At 37.0% G+C, this 27,994-nt stretch overlaps 1 protein-coding gene across 2 annotated transcripts; it reads left to right on the forward strand.

Annotated features, from left to right (window-relative positions):
- Positions 1–4,632: 4,632 nt before the first annotated feature.
- CROT (carnitine O-octanoyltransferase) lies at positions 4,633–27,993 on the forward strand. Of its 2 annotated transcripts, XM_014052195.2 has the most exons (17): positions 4,633–4,821; positions 9,672–9,795; positions 12,369–12,493; positions 13,041–13,222; positions 13,834–13,958; positions 17,563–17,671; positions 18,763–18,856; positions 18,937–19,062; positions 21,945–22,046; positions 22,426–22,509; positions 22,609–22,716; positions 23,156–23,286; positions 23,827–23,950; positions 24,948–25,026; positions 25,503–25,596; positions 26,193–26,312; positions 27,136–27,993. In XM_014052195.2, the coding sequence occupies exons 2-17, from the start codon at positions 9,681–9,683 to the stop codon at positions 27,254–27,256; spliced, it is 1,839 nt and encodes a 612-aa protein (XP_013907670.2). In that variant the 5' UTR covers positions 4,633–4,821; positions 9,672–9,680; the 3' UTR covers positions 27,257–27,993. The 2 variants fall into 2 exon arrangements, with proteins under 2 accessions (XP_013907670.2, XP_013907671.2); XM_014052196.2 differs by lacking the exons at positions 4,633–4,821; positions 12,369–12,493.
- Position 27,994: the final 1 nt, after the last annotated feature.

A 27,994-nucleotide genomic window follows, 5' to 3' on the forward strand; every position in this document is an offset into this window, starting at 1 on the left:
CGCAGCTGAGAGATCCATGATTTGTTGACATCCCCCAATCTAGGTCTAACAGAGAACCTTCCCCCAAGTGAAACTTTGCATACCACATGTGTGGGCAGAATAATCTTCCTTGTTTGTGAACGCAGCTGAGAGATCCATGATTTGTTGACATCCCCCAATCTAGGTCTAACAGAGAACCTTCCCCCAAGTGAAACTTTGCATACCACATGTGTGGGCAGAATAATCTTCCTTGTTTGTGAACGCAGCTGAGAGATCCATGATTTGTTGACATCCTCCAATCTAGGTCTACACAGAGAACTTTCCCCCAAGTGAAACTTTGCATACCTCATGTGTGGACAGAATAATCTTCCTTGTTTGTGAACGCAGCTGAGAGATCCATGATTTGTTGACATCCTCCAATCTAGGTCTACACAGAGAACTTTCCCCCAAGTGAAACTTTGCATACCTCATGTGTGGACAGAATAATCTTCCTTGTTTGTGAACGCAGCTGAGAGATCCATGATTTGTTGACATCCTCCAATCTAGGTCTACACAGAGAACTTTCCCCCAAGTGAAACTTTGCATACCTCATGTGTGGACAGAATAATCTTCCTTGTTTGTGAACGCAGCTGAGAGATCCATGATTTGTTGACATCCTCCAATCTAGGTCTACACAGAGAGCTTTCCCCCAAGTGAAACTTTGCATACCACATGTGTGGACAGAATAATCTTCCTTGTTTGTGAACGCAGCTGAGAGATCCATGATTTGTTGACATCCCCCAATCTAGGTCTAACAGAGAACCTTCCCCCAAGTGAAACTTTGCATACCACATGTGTGGGCAGAATAATCTTCCTTGTTTGTGAACGCAGCTGAGAGATCCATGATTTGTTGACATCCTCCAATCTAGGTCTACACAGAGAACTTTCCCCCAAGTGAAACTTTGCATACCTCATGTGTGGACAGAATAATCTTCCTTGTTTGTGAACGCAGCTGAGAGATCCATGATTTGTTGACATCCCCCAATCAATGTCTAACAGAGAACTTTCCCCAAGTGAAACTTTGCATACCTCATGTGTGGACAGAATAATCTTCCCTGTTTGTGAACGCAGCTGAGAGAGCTACAGGAACAGACCTGAAAAATGCCCAATAGCAACATGGAATGGCACTCAGTAACATTGGCAGTACAATGTATAGAATCCAGTGTGTGTTAATAGAGCCATGGCTCCCCAATATAATGGCCAATGTTTGTTTTTTTGTTCAATAGATTTCAATAGAAATGTATCAGGAGACATTGCAGTTATTTCGGAAAGAATTCTCTAAGCTAGAGAAAACTGGACGCGATTAGCTTTCACCAAACAAACGCACCCCCCTGATCTGATTACCACAGATGCTCAGACCATCACCGAACAACTGAATTCATACTAGAACTCACTTTATGTTAAGTTAAAGATACAGGGGGATGGTGAAAAAGGGGGTATTTATCTGTATATAGCTAACTATTGGTATGCTGTAATATGTACATTTATTCTAGATGTACCATGTATCCACAATGCATATGGCTAAATAAGATATTGGTGAATTTCATCAGGTGAAATTCCAAGGAATACTTTGTGGAAAACTATGGGGCAAATTGTGAGGATTGTAACTTGTTGGAATAACTGGGCTTGGATTTACACTTTTTACCCTTTATGAGAAAAATATTTTTCTCCTACAATAATTATTACACAGAACAAAGGATTGCATAGCTTGAATCATGCTATTAACCACTGCACAATGTTTTGCTTCTAACAATGTTAATTAACACCTCTTCCTAAATATGTTTTCTTTATTATGTTACAAATAGAAAAAAGATATGGTTATGAGCGACAACAATAAATAGTATATAAATATACATAGTTTCCAGTTGCAAAAGTTTCCTGGAAAAACTGTTAAGTGATCATATAATAATCCTTTAAACAGAGCAAACATAAGAATTAAACATTTTAAATTGTAAACACACACAAGCAAACACAAAAATACAAAGCATTAACACAAAACAAGATGATCCATATTTGATCCCACACACAAACAAACACAACTCAATTTATACAATATAAACATAATTATAATGCCCACAATTCAAATGAAGAGATTCAATCTACATTGTTACTCCGAGTCAACATGTATGCAATCTCACACCCCTCAAGTATCACACACTAGAACCAACATATACCTCAAACCCCCAAACCCACAGCAAGTACCAGTCTAACTATAAAACAAACCCTCTATGCCCTATTTTCTCTGTAACTATCCTCACACAGGCAAACCTTATTTAAATAAATATTTATTCCAAATCATTCTTCTGATATTTTAAATCAAATCCAGACAAAATTTGTTCTATGATTTTGTAACATGCTTAAAGCATGTAGACTTGAGCTTATGATCATATTTTAAACATATTACACCATGAAAACACTTTTGCAATGTTACAAAATGAAGTACCTTTATTGAATCTTAAATTAAGCATGAGATGAAACATATTTAAATATTTTATGTAAATGGATGCAAAAATTGAAAGCAAGACTCTGAACTAATGGCCAGTTAACAAATAAGTTCTTTTTTATTTCTTTTTGGTCCATACTTTCAAGAAATACAGATATTAAAATAAAAGAAGTGTGCTTATGTATTTATAAAAGTTTATTTACTTTTAAAAATACTTCTCCTACTTGCAATATAGTAATGACTGGTATAATGTTATAATGTTAATAATGTTAATAAATATTGAATTGATTCAGTGTAATTCTTATTTTTAATATTACTGAAAGTTTAGATATTCTTGTGCCAAATGCTATATTCTATGTAGCTTTCTGATCATACTGTTTAACAGATACAATGAAACACCACTATATCTTTACAATATATAAACAAAGGGTGGTGGGGATATGATAGAACAGAGGTTTAATGACAATGTAGTGAGCAATTGGAGCACTCCAATGGTTTGAGCCCAGCTCCCATCTCTTTTCCCTAGCTCCTGCCCACCTACTCACCTGGCATTTAGAAAGTATTGCTTGCGAGTAGATGGATAGGTACCGTCATTACCAGAAAATGCTGGGTGCATTCTGTGTGGGAAGCTTGAAACTGTGTTGTATTTCCCGGACGTGATCAGCAGAAGATCAGTGGAAGAAAACCCCTGGATGAACCAACTTCCTTTGAGAAAGCTGCAGTCCATCAGGTGTGAAACTAGTTAACCCCCTTGTGGTGCACGGGTGTAACTAGTATAACCAACGTCAGAACTTCTACTGTGTGCTTAACATTGTAGGCTCCCTGGCCTAGTATACCATGTGCTAAATAAATATATAAATAATAACTATATAAAGGAGTGCTAATTACTACAGGTAATTATATTTGGTAACTATTATACCATTCCTTAAATTTGATTTCAAAAGGTGGTACTGAGTATGTGATTGTAGCATCTCTCTGCCACTCTTGAAAGCAGCCATATTTTTACTCAGGATTAAGCAGCTATATTATCAGAAGATATATAAAAATTAATGAATACCCCTGTAGCCTTTTTATACTATTAAATACTGTGCCTTAAATAATACCGCTATACTTTTTAATAAAGCGTATCTGTCATGCTGTAAAGTTGTTTTTGGAAGTATTTCTAGGGAACATTTTATGCTATCAAGATGATGTGAGCATAGATTATATAGGTTATGGGTATCTAGTAATCCTATTAATGCTTCAGCTTTGATTCTATGGTCAGTTTTTAATATATTTGTATAATAACTAATAATTGCATTGCTGCAGCTATGAAGGGAGAGTGGGAAATATGTTGTGGAGTTTCAATGTTATAAGCCATCCAGAGTCCCCTGTTAGTTAGGCACCATATACATTTGTATAATAAATAAAATAAACTTGGGACCACTTATCCACAAATTGCCATGGTTTTGTATAGATGGATATGATTTGTTATTTAACTGGTGGATGCCAGCTGAAATTGTGATGTTCCAAGAGCCAAGCCTCCTTGCTTTCTTAATTTTAATACTACTGTAACATCCAAACCCAAATGCTCTCTAGTAAGAATGATGCTTGCCTGTTCTGCAGAGATAGATTGCAGGGTAGCCTATCATCTGACAGAATTTAAAATTAGGAGGATTAGATTTGTCAATTCCTGACTGAAACCACCTAGTCCTAAGAGAAATGTTTTTTCAACTTGGGCAACTACACACAGTTTGGCAGATCGAATCTCACTAGACTGAAGGTTGACTCAGCCTTCCATCCTTCCGAGGTGGGTAAAATGAGGAAATTGCTGGGGGCAATATGCTAACTCAGTAAACCGCTTAGAGGGGGCTGTAAATCACAATGAAGCGATATATAAGTCTGTGCTATTCCTTTATGAACTTCAACTCCCAGAATCCCTCAGGCAGCCTGAGTTATTAGGAGAATTCTGGGAGTTGGAGTCCTTCAATCTTAAAAAGTTAGGCAGGTTGAAAAACGTTCTCGTGGACAAAATGAGGGTAGCAGTTAACCCCTAGCCCTCATTCAGGCCACTAAAGCCGAGAGTACGGCATCTGTAACCTGTGGCTCTACGTGGGCTGCGGAGAAACTTTGAAAGCCCTCTCCGTCTCCCCTCCGCCCTTTTGGTCTCGCCAAAGAGGGCCGGGCCGCCAGCAGGCGCTTCCTCCTCGCCTTCCTTTCGCGTTAGTTTAAATGTAGCGCAGAAGTGCAGAGAAGAGGAGGAAGAGAAGAAAGGGAGGAGTCGTTTGCTTCCTCCTCAGGCGCTGTTTTGACTGAACTTGAAGAGACGCGCCGAAAGGCCTTGGAGAAGACTGACGGGCGCCGTGAAGGCAAGAGACAAGGTGAGGGGAACCTATTGAACAGCTCAGCGGAGTCTGACCTGAACCCGGGTGGGGGTGAGAAACGCCAAACCGCCAGCGGGACTGCGAGCAGGGAAAGGCTTCGGCGTAGTGGGGGGGGAAACGCCCCCCTGTCTTCGGCACTAGTTCTCCAGGGCCCTTTGGCTGAAGGGGGGTCGTTATTACTCTGCTTTTCTTTCTGACGTCGCCTTAACTTTCGCACTCCACCCCGCCAGTTTCTGGGGGACTGAACCTGGTAGAGCGTCCTCGGTTTGTTGGCAACAAAATGCGCTTTGTACGAAGGCTCAGAGACTGAGCTTCGTGTCCTTAATAGTAGAACGCAGGAAAACGCTGGGCGTTGTTGAGTATAAACAAATTAAATTAAAAAAAACTTAACTCTCCCGTTGACAATATTTACCATGGAAGAACTAACTATAAAGGACTCGCGACTACTACCTCGGGCATAGCTTGCCTTAAAAATATGGGTTCTTTCCCTATGGAGTAGAGCGGTGTTTTTTTTTTTAATGAATAAATAAATAATGCAAGGAATTTGAATTCTCCCCCACCCCGCCCCAAGAGCTTTTCCTGGGCTTCGCAATCAAAATTATTTCCCAGCCTGGGTTGAAAAATACAGTCGTATTAAAATCCCATTGAACTGTCAGAAGTGGCAGCAAATGTGGGCTCAGTTTTAATGTTTAATATGGCAAATATCAGTGTATGCAAACCAAAGCTCTTTTGGAACTTTTCATACTTTTTAACAGTGGGAAAGGGGTCCTGAGAGAAAAAAAAAACTTTTAAGAAACTTTGTTCTGAGCTAACTCCCTAAAAGTTCATGAGATCAATTGGAATAATACTGAGATCGTGTTTAACAATATGAGGCAATCCAAATGTGTTTCTTTCAATCCTAAATCAGGATTAGATTAACAGTAACAGAGTTGGAAGGGAGTTTGGAGGTCATCTAGTCCAACCCTCTGTTCACACTGGAGACCTATACTGGGGATTTGAACCACCGACCTTTCTGATCAACAAGCTCAGCACCTTAGTCACTGAGCCATCTAGCCAGGATGGGCAATTAAAGAATCTCTGGGGAAGGCACAAAGTGGAGGAACTTTAAATGAACACAGTCTCAGCAGAGATTGTGGGCTTTTTTGTGTTTTTCACCCCTTTACATTGTAATAATGTGGCAGAATAAGTTTAGCTGTAACACCACAGGTGCATTTCCTAATTCTCCTGGATAAGCACACCTGAACTCTTAATGCACCATGATAAGCAGCAGTGAAACTGGGTAGGGCTATTGAGTGCATTACTGGTAAACAAAGGGCATAAAGAGAATTGGGACAAAGGTTTCTTCTAATGTAAATGCAATATATTGCTGAAAACACTATGGCACATCCTTAATTTGAGCATGTAGCACATGACTTGGAGACAAAAACCATAATGTGCACATTCTTACTCTACAGTAATTACAACTTACAGATTCATAAAATAGCAATACTTTGTGCCCCAGCTAAGGGGCATTGCTATTTTATGAATATAAAATATTCATATTTATATATGAGCAATATGGTTATATTGATTATTTGATATAGATTTTTATGAATTGCAGCATTTTAATAGTTAAAGCTACTCTGAATAAAGGCAAATGCTTTAAGTTTAAAACATAGTGTTTGTATTTGACCAAGATGCAATATTCTTAGAAGAATAATGCTTTTTTCCCAGTAACTGCTCCTAGCATTTATAGATATTTTTTCTTAATTTCTGGGTTATAGAAAATTCTGAAACTTTGGATTACAAAAACAATATAAAATTTGACATATGCTCCATGTTTGAAATTAGGAAGAAAATAAGAGAAAATGAATAGTGGGAATTTAGTAGTTTTAAACCAGCAAGACATAAAGCCTACCTTGGAGGATGCAGAGAATCTGAAATTGTATAATAGAGAACAGCAGGAGCAGAGCAATAATGAAGAAAGCAATTATAGTAAGCCTTTTCAACATGGAACAATTAGTATAAATACATCGAAAGTATTAATTTTATTATAGTTGCCAGGCAATTTTCTCTAGTAGTTTTTATAACATTTACATTGATAGTAAGAAAAAAATAGATATATGCAAAAAATAAAAAGAAAAATGAACTTCAAAGACACATGAAAATGTATTATCAAAAAACTATATATGTTATTCTGTAATTAAATTGCACCTTTATGTAAGTTTATACAAAAATAGATAAAAATAAAAAATAATAATGGCACACACAGTTTAAATGGTTAAATATTTTCCAGTTAAGACCTGTAATGATAAAATGCTTGTTTAAATTTTTTTTGAACTATTGTTCCTATTAATCAAATAATATCTATTTGCAGACCTGATGAAATGTGATCAAATGTCATGAGTGTGGGACTTTGAACTTTGAACTATACCAGCAGAATTAATACTGATTTCTACTTTTTGAAAAGAAAAACTGTTTGATTTGCTAACTTGCAGAAGAGGAAACTTGTGGTCTTTCTTGTAAAATTCTAAGGAATTGCACGGAGTATTGTCTGTTTTTCTGAAGCTGCTAATTGTAGATGTAGAGATCTGATCCTACACAGCACTCTTGAAGATGATGATTAATTATGATGATTATGTGCAATCAAGTAATTTTTTTACTCCTAGTAACTAAGATAGTCCTTGAGTTACAAACGTAATAGAGCCTGACCATTCCATCTGTAACTTGAGAATCATGGGAGTGAATCTTGTATCTTGAACAACTTCACTCCCTGTATGCGTGGGCCAATGTGTGGCTCATTAAATGCACATTATCTTGGGGTGGGGAAAAGACTTAGGGGGCCTAGTGAGGGAACAGGCCACCAACTTCAGACAACCCAAGGCCTCCCTGACCCACAGATACCTCATTCTCCCTCCCCTGTGGTCACCACAATTGTCCCCCCCCCCCACTTTGTCATGGCGGGTGACTTATCTTATGAAGATTTGTCTCCTTCAGCTTGTTTGTTTGCCTGTTCCCTCCTTTCTCGTCAGCAAAGGGTTTGACGAGGCTTCTGGCGCTGAGAAAGCAACCCTGTAAGCCACATGTGGACTTTCGGGGCTGCTTTCTCGGTGCCAGAGGCCTTGTCAAGCTGATTTCCAGTGAGAAAGCAGCCTTTTGGGGCTGCTTTCTCACTGACAAAACATATGAGCATATGAGGATTGCATCCCTGTATGCTTCAGCAGTCCTTTGGGAAAAGCCTTCGCCGATAAGAACAGGATGTTGTGGTCTGCCGGCAGCCTGCAGAGCTGCAACAAAGTCGGACAGTGAGGAGGTTGAGGAGGATCACGGGCCTGTCCTAGAGTATGGGGAAGGCTCGGACAAGAGCTTTGCGTCAGAGGCAGAGAGGGGGCTAGAGCCATCTGGGAGTTATCTGCTGCCTCCAGAGCCTCCAGAGTTGGACATAAGTGAGGCAGAGGAACGGGTGGAGCCTGTTCCTAGTGTGTGCATGTGCAGAGCTGCCAGAAGGCAAGAACAGGTAAGACAAAAGGAGTGACTTGGGAATAAGGCTTGAAGATGATTGGCCCCTCCCATAAGACATAAAGGAGGAGCAAAGGCATGTGAGCCTTTGCAGGAAGCAACTTTGTTCGTTCTGGTCGGTTTAAAGTCTGAAGCTCCATTTTGACTCTGCTGCATGTGGTTTGCCAATTAGCTCATTACAGGCTGTGAATGAACATAATTTACAGCTGTTGAAATAAAAAGAGGATTTTTGGGACTAAATGTGTGCTTTTTACTGTCTCAGAAAGCCTAGGTCAGAACACACAGGGCTTTGGAGGGCTCCTCCCAACCTCTACTGGTACCAACAAAGCCTTTTTGCAAAGGGCTGCCAAAGCCTACAGCAATACAATCTCTCTGCAGGCTTTGACAAGAAAATGACAGACAGAGAGAAGGCCTGAACGACCGAAGACTTGCATCCATTTGCAAATATCCTGGTCACAATTGTCAGAGAATAGAGGCCTAAAATACGAGGTTACACGAAATAAGTGGCATGAGATCTCGTGGTACGTTAGGCCTCTCTTCTATGCAAATGCAGACAAAGAAACTGCGACAGAGATCATCTTTGCAAAATAAGTGAGAAGTTCCTGTGAAAAGCCGGGGAATAGGTGGGGTGAATGTTGCAGAGCCTTGTAAGGGTGAACAACTGCCGTGATGCTGCAATATTCATAATTTCGGGATTTGTTCGTAAATGCTAGAGCAGTGTTTTTCAACCTTTTTTGTGCAAAGGCACACTTTTTTCATGAAAAAAATCACGAGGCACACCACCATTAGAAAATGTTTAAAAAATTTAACTCTGTGCCTATATTGACTATATATAAAGTGTTTTTCCCACGGCACACCTTACACTATGTCACGGCACACTAGTGTGCCGCGGCACAGTGGTTGAAAAACACTGTGCTAGAGGGCATTTATCACGTAACTTGGAACGTTACTAAGGGAATGCTCGTAATTACCTGTTCATAATTAGATTTTCTCAAAGAAGATCTATCCCTTACCTGTTTTTTCAAGTCTACTAACAATGCATTCATTGCCACTGTAATTGAGTCCATATTAAACACTAGTAGAATTAAAGCAAAATTTAACTATTGTATAAAAAGCGGACCAGATGGAGAGAGAGTGTACGTGTGTGTGTGTGTGTGTGTGTGTGTGTGTGTGTGTTGCAGATATAATCGGAATTGTTTAAACTATGTATCCCTGTGTATGAAAGCTATATAAACATAAACTAACTTTTCTTCATGCTTCCTTATGCATAATATACATGATGTAAAGATTAAAAGATAAAATTGCAGTAATACAAATGTCAAAATGAAAAATGTTATTACTTGCCATAGATCATCATAATGGAAAACCAGTTAACTGATTCTTCTGAAATAAGTACATTTCATCATCAGAGTTCCTTGCCGTCACTGCCAGTTCCTCCTCTTGATGAATCCCTAACGAAATATCTAGATGCAGGTATGTACGTTACAATACTTTCATTGACTTGAAAATTGCTTTTGATTCTATCTCCAGAATATGGCTGGGGTGGAAACTAGCAATCTTTTCTATAGATCTGTGCCTTCTGTAGCTGGTAATAATATATGGGAACACTTTCATGTTTCTTAACTGTACCATCACAGGAAATCCCACTGCCTTAATCCCTGTATTGAAGGGTATCAGGAATGTATTCTTGCACAATTTTTATTTTTATACAGACTGCAGTTAAAAATGCTATTGAAAAGTGAGTTTCACCTCACTTTTATTAATATTAATATTCATAATATTAGATAACAATTTCATCTCATTCTCTTTATAATGAGAAACTTTATTTATTTAGCTTTTAAAAAAATGTTTTAATATTTTTGTAAGTAACTCAAGAAAGTGAACATTCCTAATAGTCTTTCCTCCTCCCATTTTCCCTACAACAGCAGCTCTGTGAGATGAGCAAGAGTGACTAGCCCACAGTCACCCAGCTGCTTTTCAGGCCTAAAAAAGAGACTAGACCTCATAGTCTCCTGGTTTCTAGTCTGGGGCTTTAACCACTAGACCAAATTGGCCCTGAATGAAGTCATTTTGTCACAGTCTAAGTTTTGCAACGGCAAAGCCTGTGAATCCTTGCAACATGTTGTTATGAAAAGCTGGATCTAAGATGTTTTTCATTTCTAACTGTTGTAGCAATTATCGTAAATGGAAAATTGATGGACTAAAATTTTAGTTTTACCAAACACAATTTTATTCCAGCTGTTGCTAAAAGCTGTTAATCTAAAAATACATTAATGCTCTATAAGCAATCCTCTTCAAATTTCTAAGAACTGTTTTGTAATGCATGTCTGATACATTCTTTCCTTTGGAACTTGACCTCCTATCTGTAGAGTCCTGTATGGAAAATTGCCAATTGAAATGCTGGATAAAATTTTCTGAGACATGTTTCTATTTCAGTTTTAGTAACCTTGAGTTCTTAAGGAGATAACTGACATACATGTTCAGGTTGCAATGTTTATTTTACCAGTTAAAAAAGAAAAAGCTACAAAAGGCAAATATGATGATTCAGCGGTTAAAGATGCTGAGCTTGTCAGTTGGAAAGCTGACAAACCTGGGTTCAAGACCTGAGCACCACGCAATGGGTGAGCTCCAGAGGCGGGTTGCTCCCGGTTCGGCCCAGATCGAGCAAGCTGGTAATAGCAGTGGTGGGAGGCTCCACCCACCACCTGGACACTTCTGCGCATGTGCACCCAAACTGGTAGTAAAAAAATTGGCAACCCACCACTGATTAGCTCCTATTACTTGCCCCAGCGTAGCAGTTCAAAAGCTTTCAAATGCAAGTAGATAAATAGATACCACTTCAATGGGAAGGTAACGCTGTTCCATGCACCTTCAGTGTATATTCATGCTGGCCACATGACTGTGGAAGCATTTTCGGATAATGCTGGCTGCCTTGGCTAGGAAACGGAGATAAGCACCATCCTCTAGAGACATGATGGTGAACCTATGGCAGGCGTGCCAGAGGTGGCACACAAATCCCCCTCTGTGGGCACACACGTCCTGCTCAGCTCCATTGCGTTTCTCTGACATGTTTCTTGCCATCGTTTGCAGGGAAACTAAAGTTGGAGGGACTAAAAAAAGTGTGAAATAGTATTACACCCTGTTTGCGATACATTTCCTGTTACTGCTCCATGGCCTGCCCTGTACTCTTACAGCACTTGCACAGCACAGTGAAATTTAACGCAGGCTCATTCTGGCCTCCCCGATGTCAGTTTCTTTTCCTGCCGAGCTGCTAGTGTTGGGATGCCCTACCTCCCCACCAGCCAGTTGAGCTTCAGCATGCTGCTCCTGGGCTTATCGGCCTCCAGACCTCAGATTTCCACCACCCAGCACCAGTCAGGGGTTCCTACCCACCCACTGGGAATGGAGAGAGAGAAAAAGAGGGGGGGGAGAGAGAGAGAGGAAGGGAAAGAGAGATAGAAGGGGGAGGGAAACACACACACAGAGAAACAGATCAAGAGAGGGAGTGAGAGAGAAACCCAGAGAAAGAGAGGGGAAGAGAAAGAGGGGGGAATAGAGGAAAGGAAAGAGAGAAGGGGGGAGAGGGAGGGAAAGAGAAATATTAAAAACGTTTTTCTTTTTTATTATTGTTAAATGTAATATTTCAAAAGCAGAAAAAAAATGAAGGGGCATAAAAGTGCATTTATCACCTCTTTCTTAGAACAATTAGTTTATCATTATTTTAGATAGTAAAACCTCATTATTCAGGTTAAATTGCCGTGTTGGCACGTTGCAGTAAATAAGTGGGTTCTGGGTTGCAGTTTGGGCACTCGGTCTCTGCCACCACTGCCTTAGAGTCAGATATGACTGGATAGGGGAGACCTTTACCTATATGACCTGTATCTATTTCTGTTTGAGAGCTAGAAATAAGTTCCAAATGATATGCGATCTCTATAAATTTTGTTTATTTAAAATTTGCTTTATAAAAAAGATGGAAGCCTTAATGCCACTTGAAGTAGAGAAGTAAATGTGTTTAAAACATATTTTCAATCATTTATATTGTGCAGTGAAACCTTTCCTAAACCAAGAAGAGTATCAAAGAACTCGAGACATAGTCAGAAGATTTGAGAATGGCATTGGAAAGGAGCTGCATAAAAAATTACTTGAAAGGGCTGCAGTGAAGAGGAATTGGGTATGCTTTTAAGAAAGCCATTTTTCCCAGTCACAATGTATAGGAATAAGAATATATTGACAGTTACACATTATATAATGTGGGCTTGTTGGTTTGACATAATATGTTTGTGAACTTGCAATTGACATTTGTAAGCCATGCTTTATTTATTATAATTCAGCCACTGTAATTATTGTAGTATTTCAGCAAGCCTTGTCTGAGTAGAATCCTGTCTCGGTTCTAGTTCTTATGATATTGAATGTCAGAGAGAAAAAAACCACATTAGCAGAATCTAATTCACTAGCAAACTTTGCTTTTCAAAAGAGCAAATCTCACTAGAAATATTTTTCTTTGAATAGATCTGAAATCATTTTAGGATTATTTTAAGTTTTATCTGTTCTGTAGTGTAGGATGAAGGGTTGCTGTTTGAACATCATATATGTAACATTTCTTTGTTATACCAAATGCTTCGCGCTTTGCTTTTAATGTAAGCCATGGGATAGAACCTGAACTTAACAAATAACCATATTAAGGATTCCCTTTGCTGTTAATTGCTTTTTCTTTTCAGTTGGAAGAATGGTGGCTGAATACGGCCTATCTTGAAACTCGTTTATCAACACAAATCTATCACAATTTTGGAGGACCAGGTTCTTATATTGAACATTATTGGCCAGTTAAAGAAGGGACTCAGATAGAAAGAACATCCATAAGTGTTTGGCACATCTTAAAATTCTGGGAACAAATGAGAAAGTAAGAAATACAAAATCACAATGTAGTCATTGTAGTTATTTATGGTCACTTGTTATGTTATTATGAGTTAATATTGCTAATTTCATTTATAAGTTTAGAGTGGAATTTTATATCTTGTTAATTGGTACAACTCTCCAAAAACTCACATTTATTTTTAACACGTATAAAATCAAACCATTGGAACTCTAATAAGGAAAAAAGCCAAGCACATTACGGTCTTCTTTCAAATTAAAGCTTCTGAAATTGTTTTTAATTAAGCATAAGCATAATAGCCTGAGAGAATAGTGGGCATTTCTGTAGTGCTTTAAAAAGAATAAATAATTGTGACTTGGATGTCTATGGAGATTCTCTGTCATCCAGGTCAAGGTTGTCTCAAAGGTGCTTTTTCAAGAGGCAACTGAACTTTCTGGTTTTCCTTTAAAGATGTTTCGTTTCTCATCCAAGAAACTTGTGATTTGAGTGCCTATGTCACATTATATGGAAAGACATCATAGGCCTTTGAGAATATATAGTATTGAAACATATTGAAATATAGTATTTTCTTAGGTCCTGGTTATAAATTTATGGTTAGCCGTGCAGCTTCAATATCTTATATATTAATTTTCTTATAGGGAAACATTGGCTGTACATATGTCTGGCCTTAAGCCCCTGGACATGGATCAATTTCGAATGCTTTTTTGCACTTGCAAGGTGCCAGGCATTGTTCAAGATTCCATTGCTAATTATTTCAAAACAGGTAAATGATTATTTTTTCTGAATGAAAGAAAGTGGTTTCAATGTAGTATATGTAATGTTTATCCATACATATGGATGGTCAACAGGTATATTTAGTTTGCAGTCTAAACCACATACTTGGGAATAAAACCTAGTAGAGCAGGGATGTCAAACTCAAGGCCTGGCAATCGGATTCAGCCCATGGGGTGCTTAGCTCCGGCTTGTGGGGCCCTGAAAATAGCAAAGGACTGGCCTGTGGTACCTCTGCCAGTGAAAACGGAGCTCGGGAGGGCCATGTTTTCAGACTCTGTTTTCGGCTGCAACAGCCTCCTGCAGGTTGCAGCAGCCGAAAATGGAGCTTTTCGGCAGAGCACTCAGGTGCTCCCATATGACACAGGTGCTCCCATGACACAAGTGATATCAAACTGACCACGCCCACCCTGGTCCCCTGAGGTCAAGCACAACCCTGATGTGACCCTCAATGAAATTGAGTTTGACACCCCTGTAGTGAGCTTAGAAACCTTACTAGCAATAGCATTTAGACCTGTATACCACTTCATACAGTAGGCATTGTAAACAAATATAAAATAAAAGTGTATTGGAAGTAATTGCTCTCATTACAGTACAGATAGTACAGTTTGAGCCAGGATTTAGTATGTTGTATGAATACCTGGAAACAAACAAATAGCCTGCTTCCTTAACTAGTCTGGTTGTAAAAAATAATAAAAGGGCTGAAGATTTTTTCACACTTTCCTTCAATAAAAAATGCACAGCAGGGCAATAATATTTGTGGATCACTAGGCAAGTTACTTTTACACATTTTATTCTAATCTGTAATGTGGCCCAAAAGTGTGTTGGCTTAATTTGTTCTGTTTCATTCAAGGTGCTATGGAGAGCATTTAAAATGATGGTCTTGCTGGCAGTCTTTTTAACAATCTTTCCACTCCATTCCCACAGTGACTACTGTTCAGTAGAGTAGTGAGTACCTAGACCTTTTAACAAGTGGCAGTTACTAATATCCATTCTTGATTTCATGCCATAGGTATTAGCTTCCAGAAGTGTTGTCGGACATGATTGCAACTGACCCTATGTATAATCACCAGCACCATGGCAACTAATGCCTCTAACACTGTGGTGAACAAATTCAGGCAGTGAATGAACGAGTCTGTAACAGTAATAATGGGGTTCTCTAACAAATTAAAAATAATGTAAAAGCATGTCCCCTTGTTAGTAGAAGCGGTGGACAAAATATACTGCAAAAAATATTGTCTTGCTGGTGAATTTAACCTGTGTAGAAAATTAGTCTTAATTTTATTTAATTTTTTAAGTCTTTAAAGGTATAATTGGAACCTCTCTCACTGAGGATTGAAAGAAACTCATCTAATGCAGAAAGTGTGTTAATCCAAAGGTTTAACTGAAAAGTAGTCCACAAGAGATTTCAAAAAAAAAAAATGATTAGAAAAGGAAACATGCAAATCCAGTGTACTAAAGGTGCTGACCAGAGTTTGAGCATAATGGTTATTTTCTCATAGAGCTTTCAACCCACCAGAGACTTGTGCTGTCTTGTGATCTCACAAGGGAGCCACTGTCTAGAGCACTTGTCGGTGATCTCAAGGCCTTTCTATATGTAATGGAGAATTACTTAGAGCCAGTCTGCATGCTGGCTCTTCATTCTGCTGTGGTTGTTGGTTCCGCAAACAGTTTGCTATTTCTTCCCAGAAGCCCCTGATGATATGTTTTCTAACAGATCTGTAATTATGTATTAATAAGGAGCTCATATAAAACCTGACTTGCAGTTCAAAAAGTGCCAGTCAGTTGTTACACAAGCAGTTCTGTGAAGAATCCAGGTATCATGTTAGTTCAACATCACAAAGCAAAATAGCAATGGAGGACAGTGCTGAGTGACTGGAGGGCAGATGTAATATATGCTGCAGCCAATAAGGAATTCCGTATAAATCTAACGTGTAGCAAAGTTTTAATTGGAATTAGATAGGAATACCACTTTGTATCAGGATAGCTAAGTACAAATTTAGGAAGCCTAAATTATTGGATATGGATAAAAGACATAATTAGATGTACAATTCCTAAAATTGTTAACAAAGCATCTGCCATTAGAAAGATGTGGATAATCACTGAGAAAGAGATCTGACACCACCACCCCTGGTTAAAATCTCAGCTGCACTGGCACAGAACTTCTTAGGCCTTTGCTTTGAGACCCATCCCTCTTTTTATGTCTGCTGAAATTTTTCACAGCATTAACTGAAAATTTTATATATTTATTTATATATGCCCACTGTTTGCACAAATGGAGCTGCAAGCGCCTACCGCTTATGCAAGAGGAGCTGCACTCGTGTGTTTCTGGCTTGTAAACCAAGCCATTAGCTACTGCATAAATTATGATACATTCATCTATGTAGGCTGCTATAATTCTAATAATTGTAAGACATTTGGGGAATCTGTACTAAAAAGTGGTATATAAATGTAATAAACAATGTTACTTCTCCATGCCCACCAAAACCAAAACTTGAAGATGATTATCCTAACCATGCTATTTCTGTTTAATTGAATACAGTGGAATTTAATTTTTAAATTGGCATATAAAGCATTAAATTGTATAATGACGCTTTTTCTGTGTTTTACTCAAAACAAGTGTTGAACTTTCAGTACTGCCTTCTAAATATAAAAGTAATTTTATAGCACTCTGAACTTTCAACTGCACTTTCATTTGACCCAGATTGTTGCGGGCAATATGCTTACTCTGTAAACCACCTAGAGAGGGCTGTAAAGCACTGTGAAGCAGTATATAAATCTAAGTGCTATTGCTATTTGTACTTATATCTGATAATAATTGTGTTTGCACACAACCGAATCAGAATTTTGAACTTCTTATCAGGGTACTGTGTTCTGTGTATACAGTTTGTTCACTCTGTTTGCTACCAGCTTAGTGCGCATGGTTTTAAAAAATCTTTTTTTTTTTTTGTGGAGTGAAAAACATCTAGTTAAAGATGAAATTCTATGGGGAGAACAATAGCTAAAGCTTTTTTCCCACTGCACATATTCAGAATTTTTGTTTTAGTTGCATTATTAACAGTTGAAAAACAAGTACATTTTTTTTGCAATCCAGCTGGTAAGCAAGGAAAAAACAGGTAGTCCTAAACTTAATACTGCAATTGGTTCTGGATTTCTGGCCGTATGTTGTTACAGTTGTAGATCAAGTCACTCACATGACATGACCTGATTTATGATATTTTTTTGCAGTGAATCACCATGGTAATTAAGCAAACCCATGGTGCGAACCCATTCTTCCGAATGACCATTTTTGCTGGGAACCTGAAAAAACTGCTGCAAATCGCAGCTATGTGACAATGGGACCCAGCAAACCCAGTTTAAAGGTTAGCCGGTTGCCAAGCACCTGAACTACAGTCGCATGATCATGGTTTGTCTGGGTGTGCCACATTTTACGACAATCAGAAATGCTTTATGGACTGCAAAACGTCTGTCCCATTGCACAACTAGTCTTAAGTTGAGGACTACCTGTAACACTGTTTCATATGCTTGCAGATAATTACCATCCTGCTTTTAAACAGTGAAGATGCAGTATAAATGAATTAAACTTTTTCTTCCAGAGAATGAAGGTGAATGTCCATCTCACTTGATAGTGCTCTGTGAAGGAAGAATTTTTGAATTTGATAGTTTACATGATGGTCAAATGTTGAGCCCACCCGAAATTTTTAGGTATGTTTAGAATACTTTCTAAAAACAACCTGCTACTTTATGGATTTTTCTATAGAAATTTTACATTAAATGTAATTATACTGATATTCCAAATATGTTCTATAGAAAGAAGTAATCAATGAAAATTGATGGAATTTAAGGGCTTCTGTATAAAACCAGAGATGGAGATGCTATATATTCAGTTTTGAATTAATATTTAAGATTACTTCCATTTATACTTAAGTATAATATATATTGCATTCTTGCTACATTACTATAATTCAATGTTTTCTTTTTAGGTCTAATAGCATTTTATAGCTTCATTTTATTAAATACAGTTAAATGTCAATTATCCTTTTTAAAATAGTTTTATGCTTCTTAAAAAGTTCATTTCTAGAGTGCCTTTCGTTTCATTGCCTCCCACTCAGCGTATGAGGGGGAAATGATAAAAGTCAGCTGAGAATTTTGTTTCCCAACTTAAAAAATGGAAGGAATGTAATACTTATAATTCCCAACTTCCTAAAATAATTCTATGCAGCATTAAACAAGGATACATCTTAAAACCAAGATACTGCTTCGTGATTGTTAAACATATTTATTGAATTGAAGTAATCTAAATATGAAAATGAATGGGAGAGGGAATGCTGCATTGTTTGCTGAAACATCATTTTAATTCAATTCATTGGTGACTGGACTTGAACCTCCCACATGGCAACTCTGTTAAGGAAAAATAGTTATCTACTTGGAGAAATTGTGATGTAGTTAATAAGCTCCTTCATCTTTCTTTCATGTATAGTATATATGCACACCTCCAACTTTTTTATTTTTATAATCTGAGTATTCTCTGCATAGAATCTCTAACAAAGAAGATCACTATAGCTAATAAAGGACACTAATTTTATCTGTAGTACTTCTAATATTTGATAAATAACTTACAGAAGAGATGACTATTCAATTTAATTAATAAGGACATGGAAACTTGATTTATTTTCAGTCTTTATTACCTGAAATGCTGGCTTAAATCTCCCCCCCCCCCAAAAAAAATTGTCTTACATGATAGTTTTCATTGGAAACGCGAAGTATTTTTTACTTGGTATTTATATTATTTGCAGACAACTTTCCTATATTAAGAGTAAATGTGGGAATGAACCTGAAGGGCCAGGATTGGCTGCCTTAACATCTGAAGAAAGAACCTCATGGGCAAAGGTTTGGACTTTTTTTTTTTTAAAGACATTTGGTGCAGATTGATATGTTTTATTTTAATAATTGTTTTGTTTCCCTCTTAGACACGTAATCATCTTATCAGACTTCATCCAAAGAACCTATCTCTGTTGGAAAAAATACAGCGTAGCTTATTTGTAATATGTCTAGATGAGTCAAAGCCTCAAGCTACACCTGAAGATTATACAGAGGTACTTAAAGAATTGAAGTCCATGCCATTCTTACTAGTCTGCTCATTTTTAAGAAAATGATTATATTTAACTGACCTTAATTAGCCTTGTTATATTATAAAGGAAAAGGAATTGGATTGATCAAACGGTATAGATTAACTACACCATGTATCTGGCTTATTCAAAATCTAAATTACAGTGTGTCACAGACAGAATGTGGGAATTATACAGTTCCAATGAAAGCATAGCAACATTCCTCCCCAGGACTCTTAAACTTTAATGAACACTTGTTTCTGATACATAAACAGGCAAGATAAACACGAGATAAGGTGGTTTAATCATACATTATTTAGTCAATAGTAAACACTATGCTTACAAATGCCTCCCCCAATTACATATACATTGGATCACAATTGAGTAGGAGTGATTTTGCTTTGCTTCCTTTTGGTTTTTTGAGTCTATTTTTTTACAATGATTATTAAGGTTGTGTAGATTTTAGAGATCAAATCTAAAGCACAACAAAGCCCTGCTACCTATGTAAAATAAAGTTCCTATAAGTAGTTAAAAGTAGCAAGGGAAAGAAATCATTAATTCATTAGTAGAGATTAAACTGTAATTTTTTAAATTGTAATTTGCTGAGATCACATTAGCATTTTTAGGTCCAATTTATAATTTTAAAGACAAAGTATACTACTTTATCCTATGCGTACATTAAGTATGACAGAAAACAAAAGCCTCCTTTGTATGGAGCTTGACTTCTTATGTATGGATATGGTTATGTCACTTTCTTGGCAACAGCATAAAGTAGTTGCAGGCAGTCCTTCCTTAACAACTGTTCATTCAGCAAATGTTCAAAATTACAGCAGTGCAGAACAAAGGGACTTGAAGATTTATATCCATTGCATGGTATATGGGCATTTCAGCAACACATGATGAAAATTCAGGCATACACTTAAAATTTAGGCATGCACTCAGTTTGCCTGCACTTAAAATTGCAGGGGTGATTTAGTTCCCCTCCACCAATCTCAGCTGCTCCTCCCTCCAAGCCTACCAGCACATGCAAAATCTCCATGGCTTGGAGACTTTGGCCTGTTTCCAGCCTGTCAGGCTTGTCTTCTGTCAAGAGGCTTGGGCCTGTTTCCATACCACCACATCTGGAAGCCCCAATCTGCTTCCTAACCCAAGAGGTCCAGGCTCTTTATACCACCAGGTTCAGGAAGCTTTGGCTACTAGTACACCCAATTTGTCCCATTTATCTTTCCAGTTTTTTGCACCTGCTGACAGGCATGTCATTCTATGCAAGGCCTGGCCTTTCTGTTAATGCTGCCTTGTGCAACGAGGCTCCGTTTGTTTCCCAATTGTTTGGAAATCTTGGGTGGCTTGCTACAGGGCCCATTGGGGTGTGGAAACCTGCTATAGCCTGAACCTGAAGCTCAGCTAATTAGAGGCCAGGCCTGCTTTTCACCCATCATGCCCTGGAGGCTTTGGCTAGTTATAGGACTCAACCCTTACTTGGAGGAGCTTTCTGAACTATAATGAGAATGGTGCCTGCTTGCTGAATGCCTTGAGACAGTCTTGGTAGGAAGTTCATGCTTTGCATAGTTCACGCCTATCAGAAACTGCAGAAAAACTGCAAAGTAAGTGGGTCAGTTTGCATGTGCTGCTCAGCCCTGTAACCAACCGCAGCCTTCTGTGCCCCAGGCTTCTCCATCTCCAGCAGTTTCTACACACCAGTAGATCTTAAAACTGGCCAAGGCTTCCTGGACTGTGGTAGATTTCTCCTATGCTGATAGGCTCGGTAACATATGCCAAGCACTTCCCTCCATCTGCATTGCACCTCCCCAGTCTTTATCTCAGACTCCATCTGCTTAATGACACACAAGATTGCTTAACAACCACAACTTGAGTGTAGTCATTGAGGAAAGTGTCATGTGATATCTCACTTAATGCTCGCTTTGCTCAACAGCCGAGATGCTAGTCTTCGTTGTAATCATAAGCCAAGGATTACTAGGAATTGCAGTCAGCTTCTGTAAGATTTTTTTTTTTACTTCCCAGTCTTGGCTATAGCCTGGTATTCCCCAGTGGTCTCCCATCTAATCATCAATTCCAACCCTACTTTGCCTTTTCACATTAGCCAAAGTAATTTGAATGCTACCTCCCTGATGGTTATATTGGAAAAACATATTGGAAAAGCCCTGGGTACACCAAGAAACTATTCCATGTAACTAAGTCCATCTGGACAATTATTTTGATGGGTTATGAATATTTGGTTATTAAATTAGCAATGCATATCATTCCAGAAATCCAAGTGATTCTTGTTTTCTGAGTCTTCTAGCATTGGACAGCTTGACTTCTGTTTAAAATCTACTGAAATTTATTGACGCCTTCCCTTTTAAAGATATATATAAGATTGCAGTTTTATATCAGGCTTACGTCCGTAATTTACTAAGTGCAGCATAATAAATATGGGTGAAGCCTGAGCAGTCTGAGGGACACTAGATTTTTGAGGTTTTGAAAATTAAAATGTGCCTTCAAAGTTTATTCATTTTTCTCTTAGAATTTTCTAAAGTGCCCCCCCTCAAAAAAAGCAGCTTCTGTATTCTAAATGGGCTTCTAGAGCATTCAGAGGGTACTGTTGGCTGCCAGGCTGCAATGTTGCATCCCTAGTTGGTATCTAGAGACAGAAATTTTAAAAGCAGTGATCATATTGAAGATGCTGTAGGAGGTAGTACAGGAAGTGAGGAACCTCAATGGTAGGTGGAGATCTTGCTCTCACACTTCGCCCTGCAGTGATGCCAGAAGACATTAGAAGTAGAGTATCCGACTGAGCATTTTTCAGTCTTTGAAAGGCAAATATGACAATTTTTTTCTTTCAGAACTAATAATGCCAATTCTTGATTTAGATCACCAGATTGTCACTCGCAGGGAACCCAACATTGCGGTGGGGAGACAAATCCTATAACTTAATTGCCTTCTCAAATGGTTCTTTTGCATCGAACTGTGATGTGAGTTTGTATTTCGTGTTTCTCTTTGTGTTTGTGTGTGTTTATACAAAAACATTACAACCAGCAATCTTAAGAAATATCTGCTTGTTATAATGTATTTATAAATAGCAACCTAAACAGAATTTGTTCATTTTGTTATTGTGCTACACTTTTAATTACTAGATAAGAAATATCATTGACCTAACAAAATTATGAGCAACCCTTCTAGAAAAAGATAATTGAAAACAGATAGGCAACATGTGACATGCTGCTGGATTACAGCCCAACCCAGCTTGACTAGCAGCATTATAAATTATCTATGGTTGTAATAGAAAATAAAATATTGATTCAAATATTTATTGCTCCATAGAGTAATGTTTATTTTATACATATCTTCCAGCATGCTCCTTTTGATGCCATGGTTTTGGTGTCCCTCAGTTCTTACATTGATTCCAAGGTTTTTGAAACCGAAGGGAAATGGAAGGTATGTTGTTAATTGTAGTTCCATCCTTTTCCAGTTGAAAAAACTTCCCTCCTGTGTCAGATAAATTAAATGGTTCTCTTTTTATTTCATACAAAACAGGGATCGGACAAAGTACGCAATATCCCTTTGCCAGAGGAGCTTATGTTTAATTTTGATCAGAAGGTGCTAAATGATATTACTTGTGCAAAGGACAAATATTACAAGCAGGTATGCATGTACATTTTTGGAAGTCATATATTTGTGCTTGGTGTTAGTGCATTCCTTTTGGTTCCATCATATGACATGAATGAGGATGAAGCAAAAGAGAAATCTTTTTATGCAGTTAGCGACTTGTTAATTTGGTTTGCCATCTGCTTGCACTGCAGCCCAGATTGATCCTGAGAGATTTTGTATCAGTTCCTCAAATGTATGACACGGAGGCAGAACTATGCTTTTTTCATATGTCCAGGTGATAAGCATGATTTAGGATACCTGTTCGCATTGTTATAAGCCAAAGGTTTCTATCAATAATATGGTAATAATCATCACTTAGTTTCTAAAGTCTTGATTCTTGAATCTTCACTAGATGTTATAAGTTTTGTGTAATTCAAAATGTAAAATTTCCCTCCATTGGTTCTCTGAAATTTCATTATTTTTCTCTTCTCAGGTATCTGACTTACAGCTTGTGAATTATGCTTTTACAACTTTTGGGAAAGCACTGATTAAGAAACACCATCTTCATCCTGATGCATTTGTCCAGATTGCTCTCCAATTAACCTATTACAGATGTCACGGACAGTAAGTTTTTAAACATCTATTAGATATTTTTAATTGTATTAAATACATATGGAGTATAATTTATGGAGCCTTTGCAAGTTTACAAATAGATCGAAATTATTTTCTCATCGGTATGTACACTTTATATATTCCTTAGAATTATCAAATCAATGCCTTTTATGTTTCTTCCCTTCTCCTTTATTTATACATTATTTTGTCAGTCAGATGTAATCCAAAAATCTAATTTGTTCATTTCCTATCTTTTTGCATTACTTAAATGTACTATTTTCATGTTTGTATTCGTTTATCTAACATTGTTTGTATTGTTGTTATATCAATTTTCTTTTTTTAAAAGCATTTTAATAATGTATCTTGTGAAGGCCAGATAAAGTAAATCATCCTTTTTTTACGTAAGGTTTAAAAACTGGAGCAGAATGACTTTGTTTCACATACTTTTTGGTAAAAATAATTTGCTATATTCAACAGACAGTAGGGCTTTTACATACCTATTCTATGAGCAGTTAAAACATTTAAGGGATAAATCTACCATTTGTTTTCTAGCCCTGGTTGCTGTTATGAAACTGCAACAACCAGACAATTTTATCATGGCCGGACAGAAACTATGAGACCATGTACCACTGAAATAGTTGAATGGTGTAAATCCATGGTAGACCCTACAGTCACTGTGAGTATTCTAGTCAGATTTTTAAAAATTGTGACTTTATTTTGTGTTCAGTACTAAGACCTATATAACCCCCAAAATTCTTTACTTATAGAGTAAAGTAGGGTAATTACTCATAGGATAAAAGTAGGAGCATTCATAAGCACACCAGCGTGCCTAACGTCCCTGTCCTACTGTCCCCATTTATTTGTACCCATTTCCTGTGTTCTTATTCATGTTTATTCTTATTCCTGTTATCTTGTACATGAGTGACAAACTAAATAAAATAAAATAAATATAATAAGTGAAAATCTAAAGAAGTTCCATATTTCCTTGATAATAATACATCATTTCATAAACTGAATTCATAATTGTCAGCATGGGAAAGGTCAAATACTAAAGGGATCGTGTTCTGTATGAAATGAAACTTGCAGGACTTTCCTTTTGAAATAAACAAATCTCATCCTCATGGATATTTTAATTCCTCTTTAAAAGCAGTTATATTTTACCATGTTACTTTTTGTTAATTAAATTTTTTACTTGGGGGAAATAATGTATTTGCATTAAATTTCTTGATTCACGCTGATTGTGCAAGTATAGATTAGGTACATTATACTTGGCAAAAAGTGGCTGCTTCCCTTTTCACTGTTTCTAGAAATGTAGAACACAATTTTAGATGTATATTTGGGACATGATCACATTACATACTTCTGGATCATCCATGTTTCAAGAGCAGCTTTCCCTAATCTGATGAGGGGTTTCAACTCGCAACAAGAGTTGAACTCAAGTGGCCTAGCCACAGATGGGGTTATTCATCTGAACCCAGCCATCCTCCTTATTTTCTTGGCAAACAGATGGAAGAGAGTCCGATAGATAATAATTGAAGCATAGAAGAAGCCAAATGGCAGCTGATTCATCTTGGCTCTTTTTCCTTTTCCTACCGTCTTTCGCTATTTTCTGAAGAAATGTTTAGATATAAGCAGTTTGGGTGGAATAATTATGTTTTTCTTATGTTCTCCAGCAAGGCCAAAGAAAACATCTAATGTTAAAGGCATTTGCAAGACATAATAAACTGATGAAAGAGTGTGAGAATGGAAGAGGTACATTTTTTTAATATTGCAGAAGCAAAGAGATACATTCTACGATCTCAAAATAGCAAAATAATCTTTCATGTAATAGAAGAGAGGAATTTTTAAATTTACCTGTTGAGAGTAATACTATTGTTTAGTTTTAATTATATTTAAAGGTTTTTTTTTCCAACCCAACCTCCTCCTTTATAAGTATGGACATGGGTAAACCTTGATCTAGGCCTAAGTAGTTGTGAATCCTGGCATTAATATCTGTTTTCTTCATAAGCTGTGATTTGTTTTCTTACCTCTCCAGCTCTTCTTATAACAGTGCTGAGTAGAATCATAGCTCTAATGTACACAATAAGCCCCCAACTGGCATAACTTTTCCTCCAGCACAATTCTCAAATCCTTTCCACTGTTCTCAGAAGTTCAACAGGCTGAATGGAATAAACTCTGTCCAAGTCATTAGACATTTTGTCACAATTAATTTATATTTCTCAAAACAGGTTTTGATCGTCATCTCTTAGGACTCCAAATCCTGGCCAAAGAGCATAACCTTCCAGTGCCAGAACTCTTCTTAGATCCGGCTTTCACCAGAAGGTATTGAAAAATACTAAATTTAGATTTATCTTTGGAATTAAATCATTCTATACCAACTAAACGTAAGATTTTACAGATAGTCAACCTGAAAAATTAGCAACACAATTGGAGCAAATAACTGTCTTTAAATGAAGCACTTGCTAAACAGTGGCTGTGCTTATGATCTTACTTCAGCTTTCCTGTGCTTTATAGACAAAGTTGTAAAAGGTGGGATTGGTATAAAGGTATTTTTTCATCATCATGTGAACAGTTGCTAAATGATATAATCACTGAACAGGGACAACTCATATTGGAGTTGAAAAGACAATAATTATTTAGTGATGGGACAAATGTTCATTGGTCCAGCAGCTTCCAGTGATTAAGAAGTTGCACTTCTTTTAAATTATTATTGTGGAATAAGTAGTTCACTTTTTTCCATTAGCAAGTGTGTGCCAAAATCTTTATAATATCAGTTTGAGCATTGAAACCCATTCATTTATTTCAGTGAAATTCCTTAATCTTAGCAGGGAAAGCAATTATATTTGTTCACCCCGGTCCTGAGTTGAATCTACAGGTCTTATTTTTGTTTACATGCCTTCTTTTCTTTTAATTTGCAGTGGGGGAGGTGGAAATTTTGTTCTTTCAACTAGCCTGGTAGGGTACACAAGAATTGCAGGAGCTGTTGTTCCAATGGTAAAGCACGGTTATGGCTTATTCTACAGAATTCGAGATGACAGGTAAGAATTTCATTAATATTATTCCAAGTAAAAAATTGAAACCTGTTTTCTTTAAGTTATGTATCAGTGCGGGAGAGATCACTACTATATTATTTCAGTAATGAAAACTTGACTTCACAGTTGGCCTTGTAGGCACTCTTAACTTTCTTCTGTGTAGTTTTAAATATGATTGATCTTTCTCCTGAAATATCTTATCAATTCTGTCAATTATGTGATCTACTCTATCTATGCCTTCACATAACTAATTTAAACTGGTAATTTTCAGTTGTATGAATGTAGCAGGGTGAACAGATCACTGTTTCATTAGGATATTGTGAATTCAGACAGTAGGGTTAACTCCACAAACCATCATTCATATAAGTGGACCCATATTTTAGTTTAAAAATTCAGTTTCCTAACTAGGTTTATATATTCCATAGTGCTAATTTCTTGTCTTTTTATTTATTTTTGATGCTTATATTAGGAATAACATGCTAAGTAATATTTTAGGAGTATAATATAACCAAATTTTCTGTGAAATACTGGTGATAAGAAAAAATACTTCACCTTATGACATTTTAAGGCTTTTTTCTCCAATTTGAAGGTAGTTATTTTTTTCATGTTGTTGAAGTTCAACATGAAACACATCTTGAGGAGATTCTTCATTCCCATTTTATAGTATAAATCCATACGCCCATGATTAGCATTTATAATATTTGCATCTTGTAACATTGTAATTACTTAGGTGCCCAGGACTTTGTGTACCCAACTGAAATTCTGTGCTGATTTTTTTTTTAAAAATTGCATTTATCTAAACCGTTGTGTTTTATCTTTCCTCTGGTAGGATTGTTGTTGCCTGCAGTGCCTGGAAGTCCTGTCCAGACACAGATGCCGAAAATTTATCTAAGGAATTGTTCCAGTCTTTTCAAGACATAATACAAATGATGTCCACAGCCCAGATGTAGAAAAAGTATTGGAGCTCCAATGCCTTTTTTTTTTTTTACAGTACTATATCTATTGAAAATTTGAATATGAAAGTCTCACTTAAAAGGAATGATTGAAATGGACATGGTATTTGACAGTTATATATAACTGTTTGCATAAATTATGCAAAGTTCTACTGCAATAACAATGCAATTTTCTTTGAATAATCTGCAGCTGCAATGCAAAATATGATTAGAACTATGCAATGATAAACTTCTAAAATGCATGATTTATTGAATTTTTCTATAGAAAAAAGTTAATTATGTAATCTTCCTAGTAATAAAAGAATGCAAAATCATATTCAAATGAATTCAGTGTTTTCAGAAGTACACTGGGAGAAACTTGCTTTTGTCTACTACAATGGAAAGTTGTATTTTGAACAACCATTGCATCAATCATGTTTCCTTTGTACATGAAATTCATATCATTGCTTTTCCTTGCCTTCAAAAGTAATCAAGGAAAAAGTATTAGAATACTTATGAATTTATTTCAGGCAACCTGGGCTGTTTTTGTTTCTCATGTAATGGGATTGCTTAAATACAGACTTCCCTACATACCGGAAGAATTGATAATGAAAGATACTGTATTTTCTTGCCATTTCAAATGTAGAACTCGGTATGATTCTCAGGACAACGTGCATTCTTTGTATCATAAATGAGAAACTATATGAATAATGCAATTTATTCTTGAAATAAAGCCATTCCAAAGAGCAAAAAAAC

Source organism: Thamnophis sirtalis, unplaced genomic scaffold (genome assembly GCF_051295495.1).
Source record: "Thamnophis sirtalis isolate CommonGarterSnake01/CBP01778 unplaced genomic scaffold, rThaSir2_p1.2 scaffold_4, whole genome shotgun sequence".
Taxonomy (NCBI): Eukaryota; Metazoa; Chordata; class Lepidosauria; order Squamata; family Natricidae; genus Thamnophis; species Thamnophis sirtalis.

Coding starts and splice junctions, on each gene's coding strand:
- CROT (XM_014052195.2), top strand. CDS start 9,681: ATGGAAAACCAGTTAACTGATTCTTCTGAAATAAGTACATTTCATCAT. Junction 13,223..13,833: donor TTCTGGGAACAAATGAGAAA/GTAAGAAATACA, acceptor ATTTTCTTATAG/GGAAACATTGGCTGTACATA. Junction 17,672..18,762: donor AGCCCACCCGAAATTTTTAG/GTATGTTTAGAA, acceptor TATTATTTGCAG/ACAACTTTCCTATATTAAGA.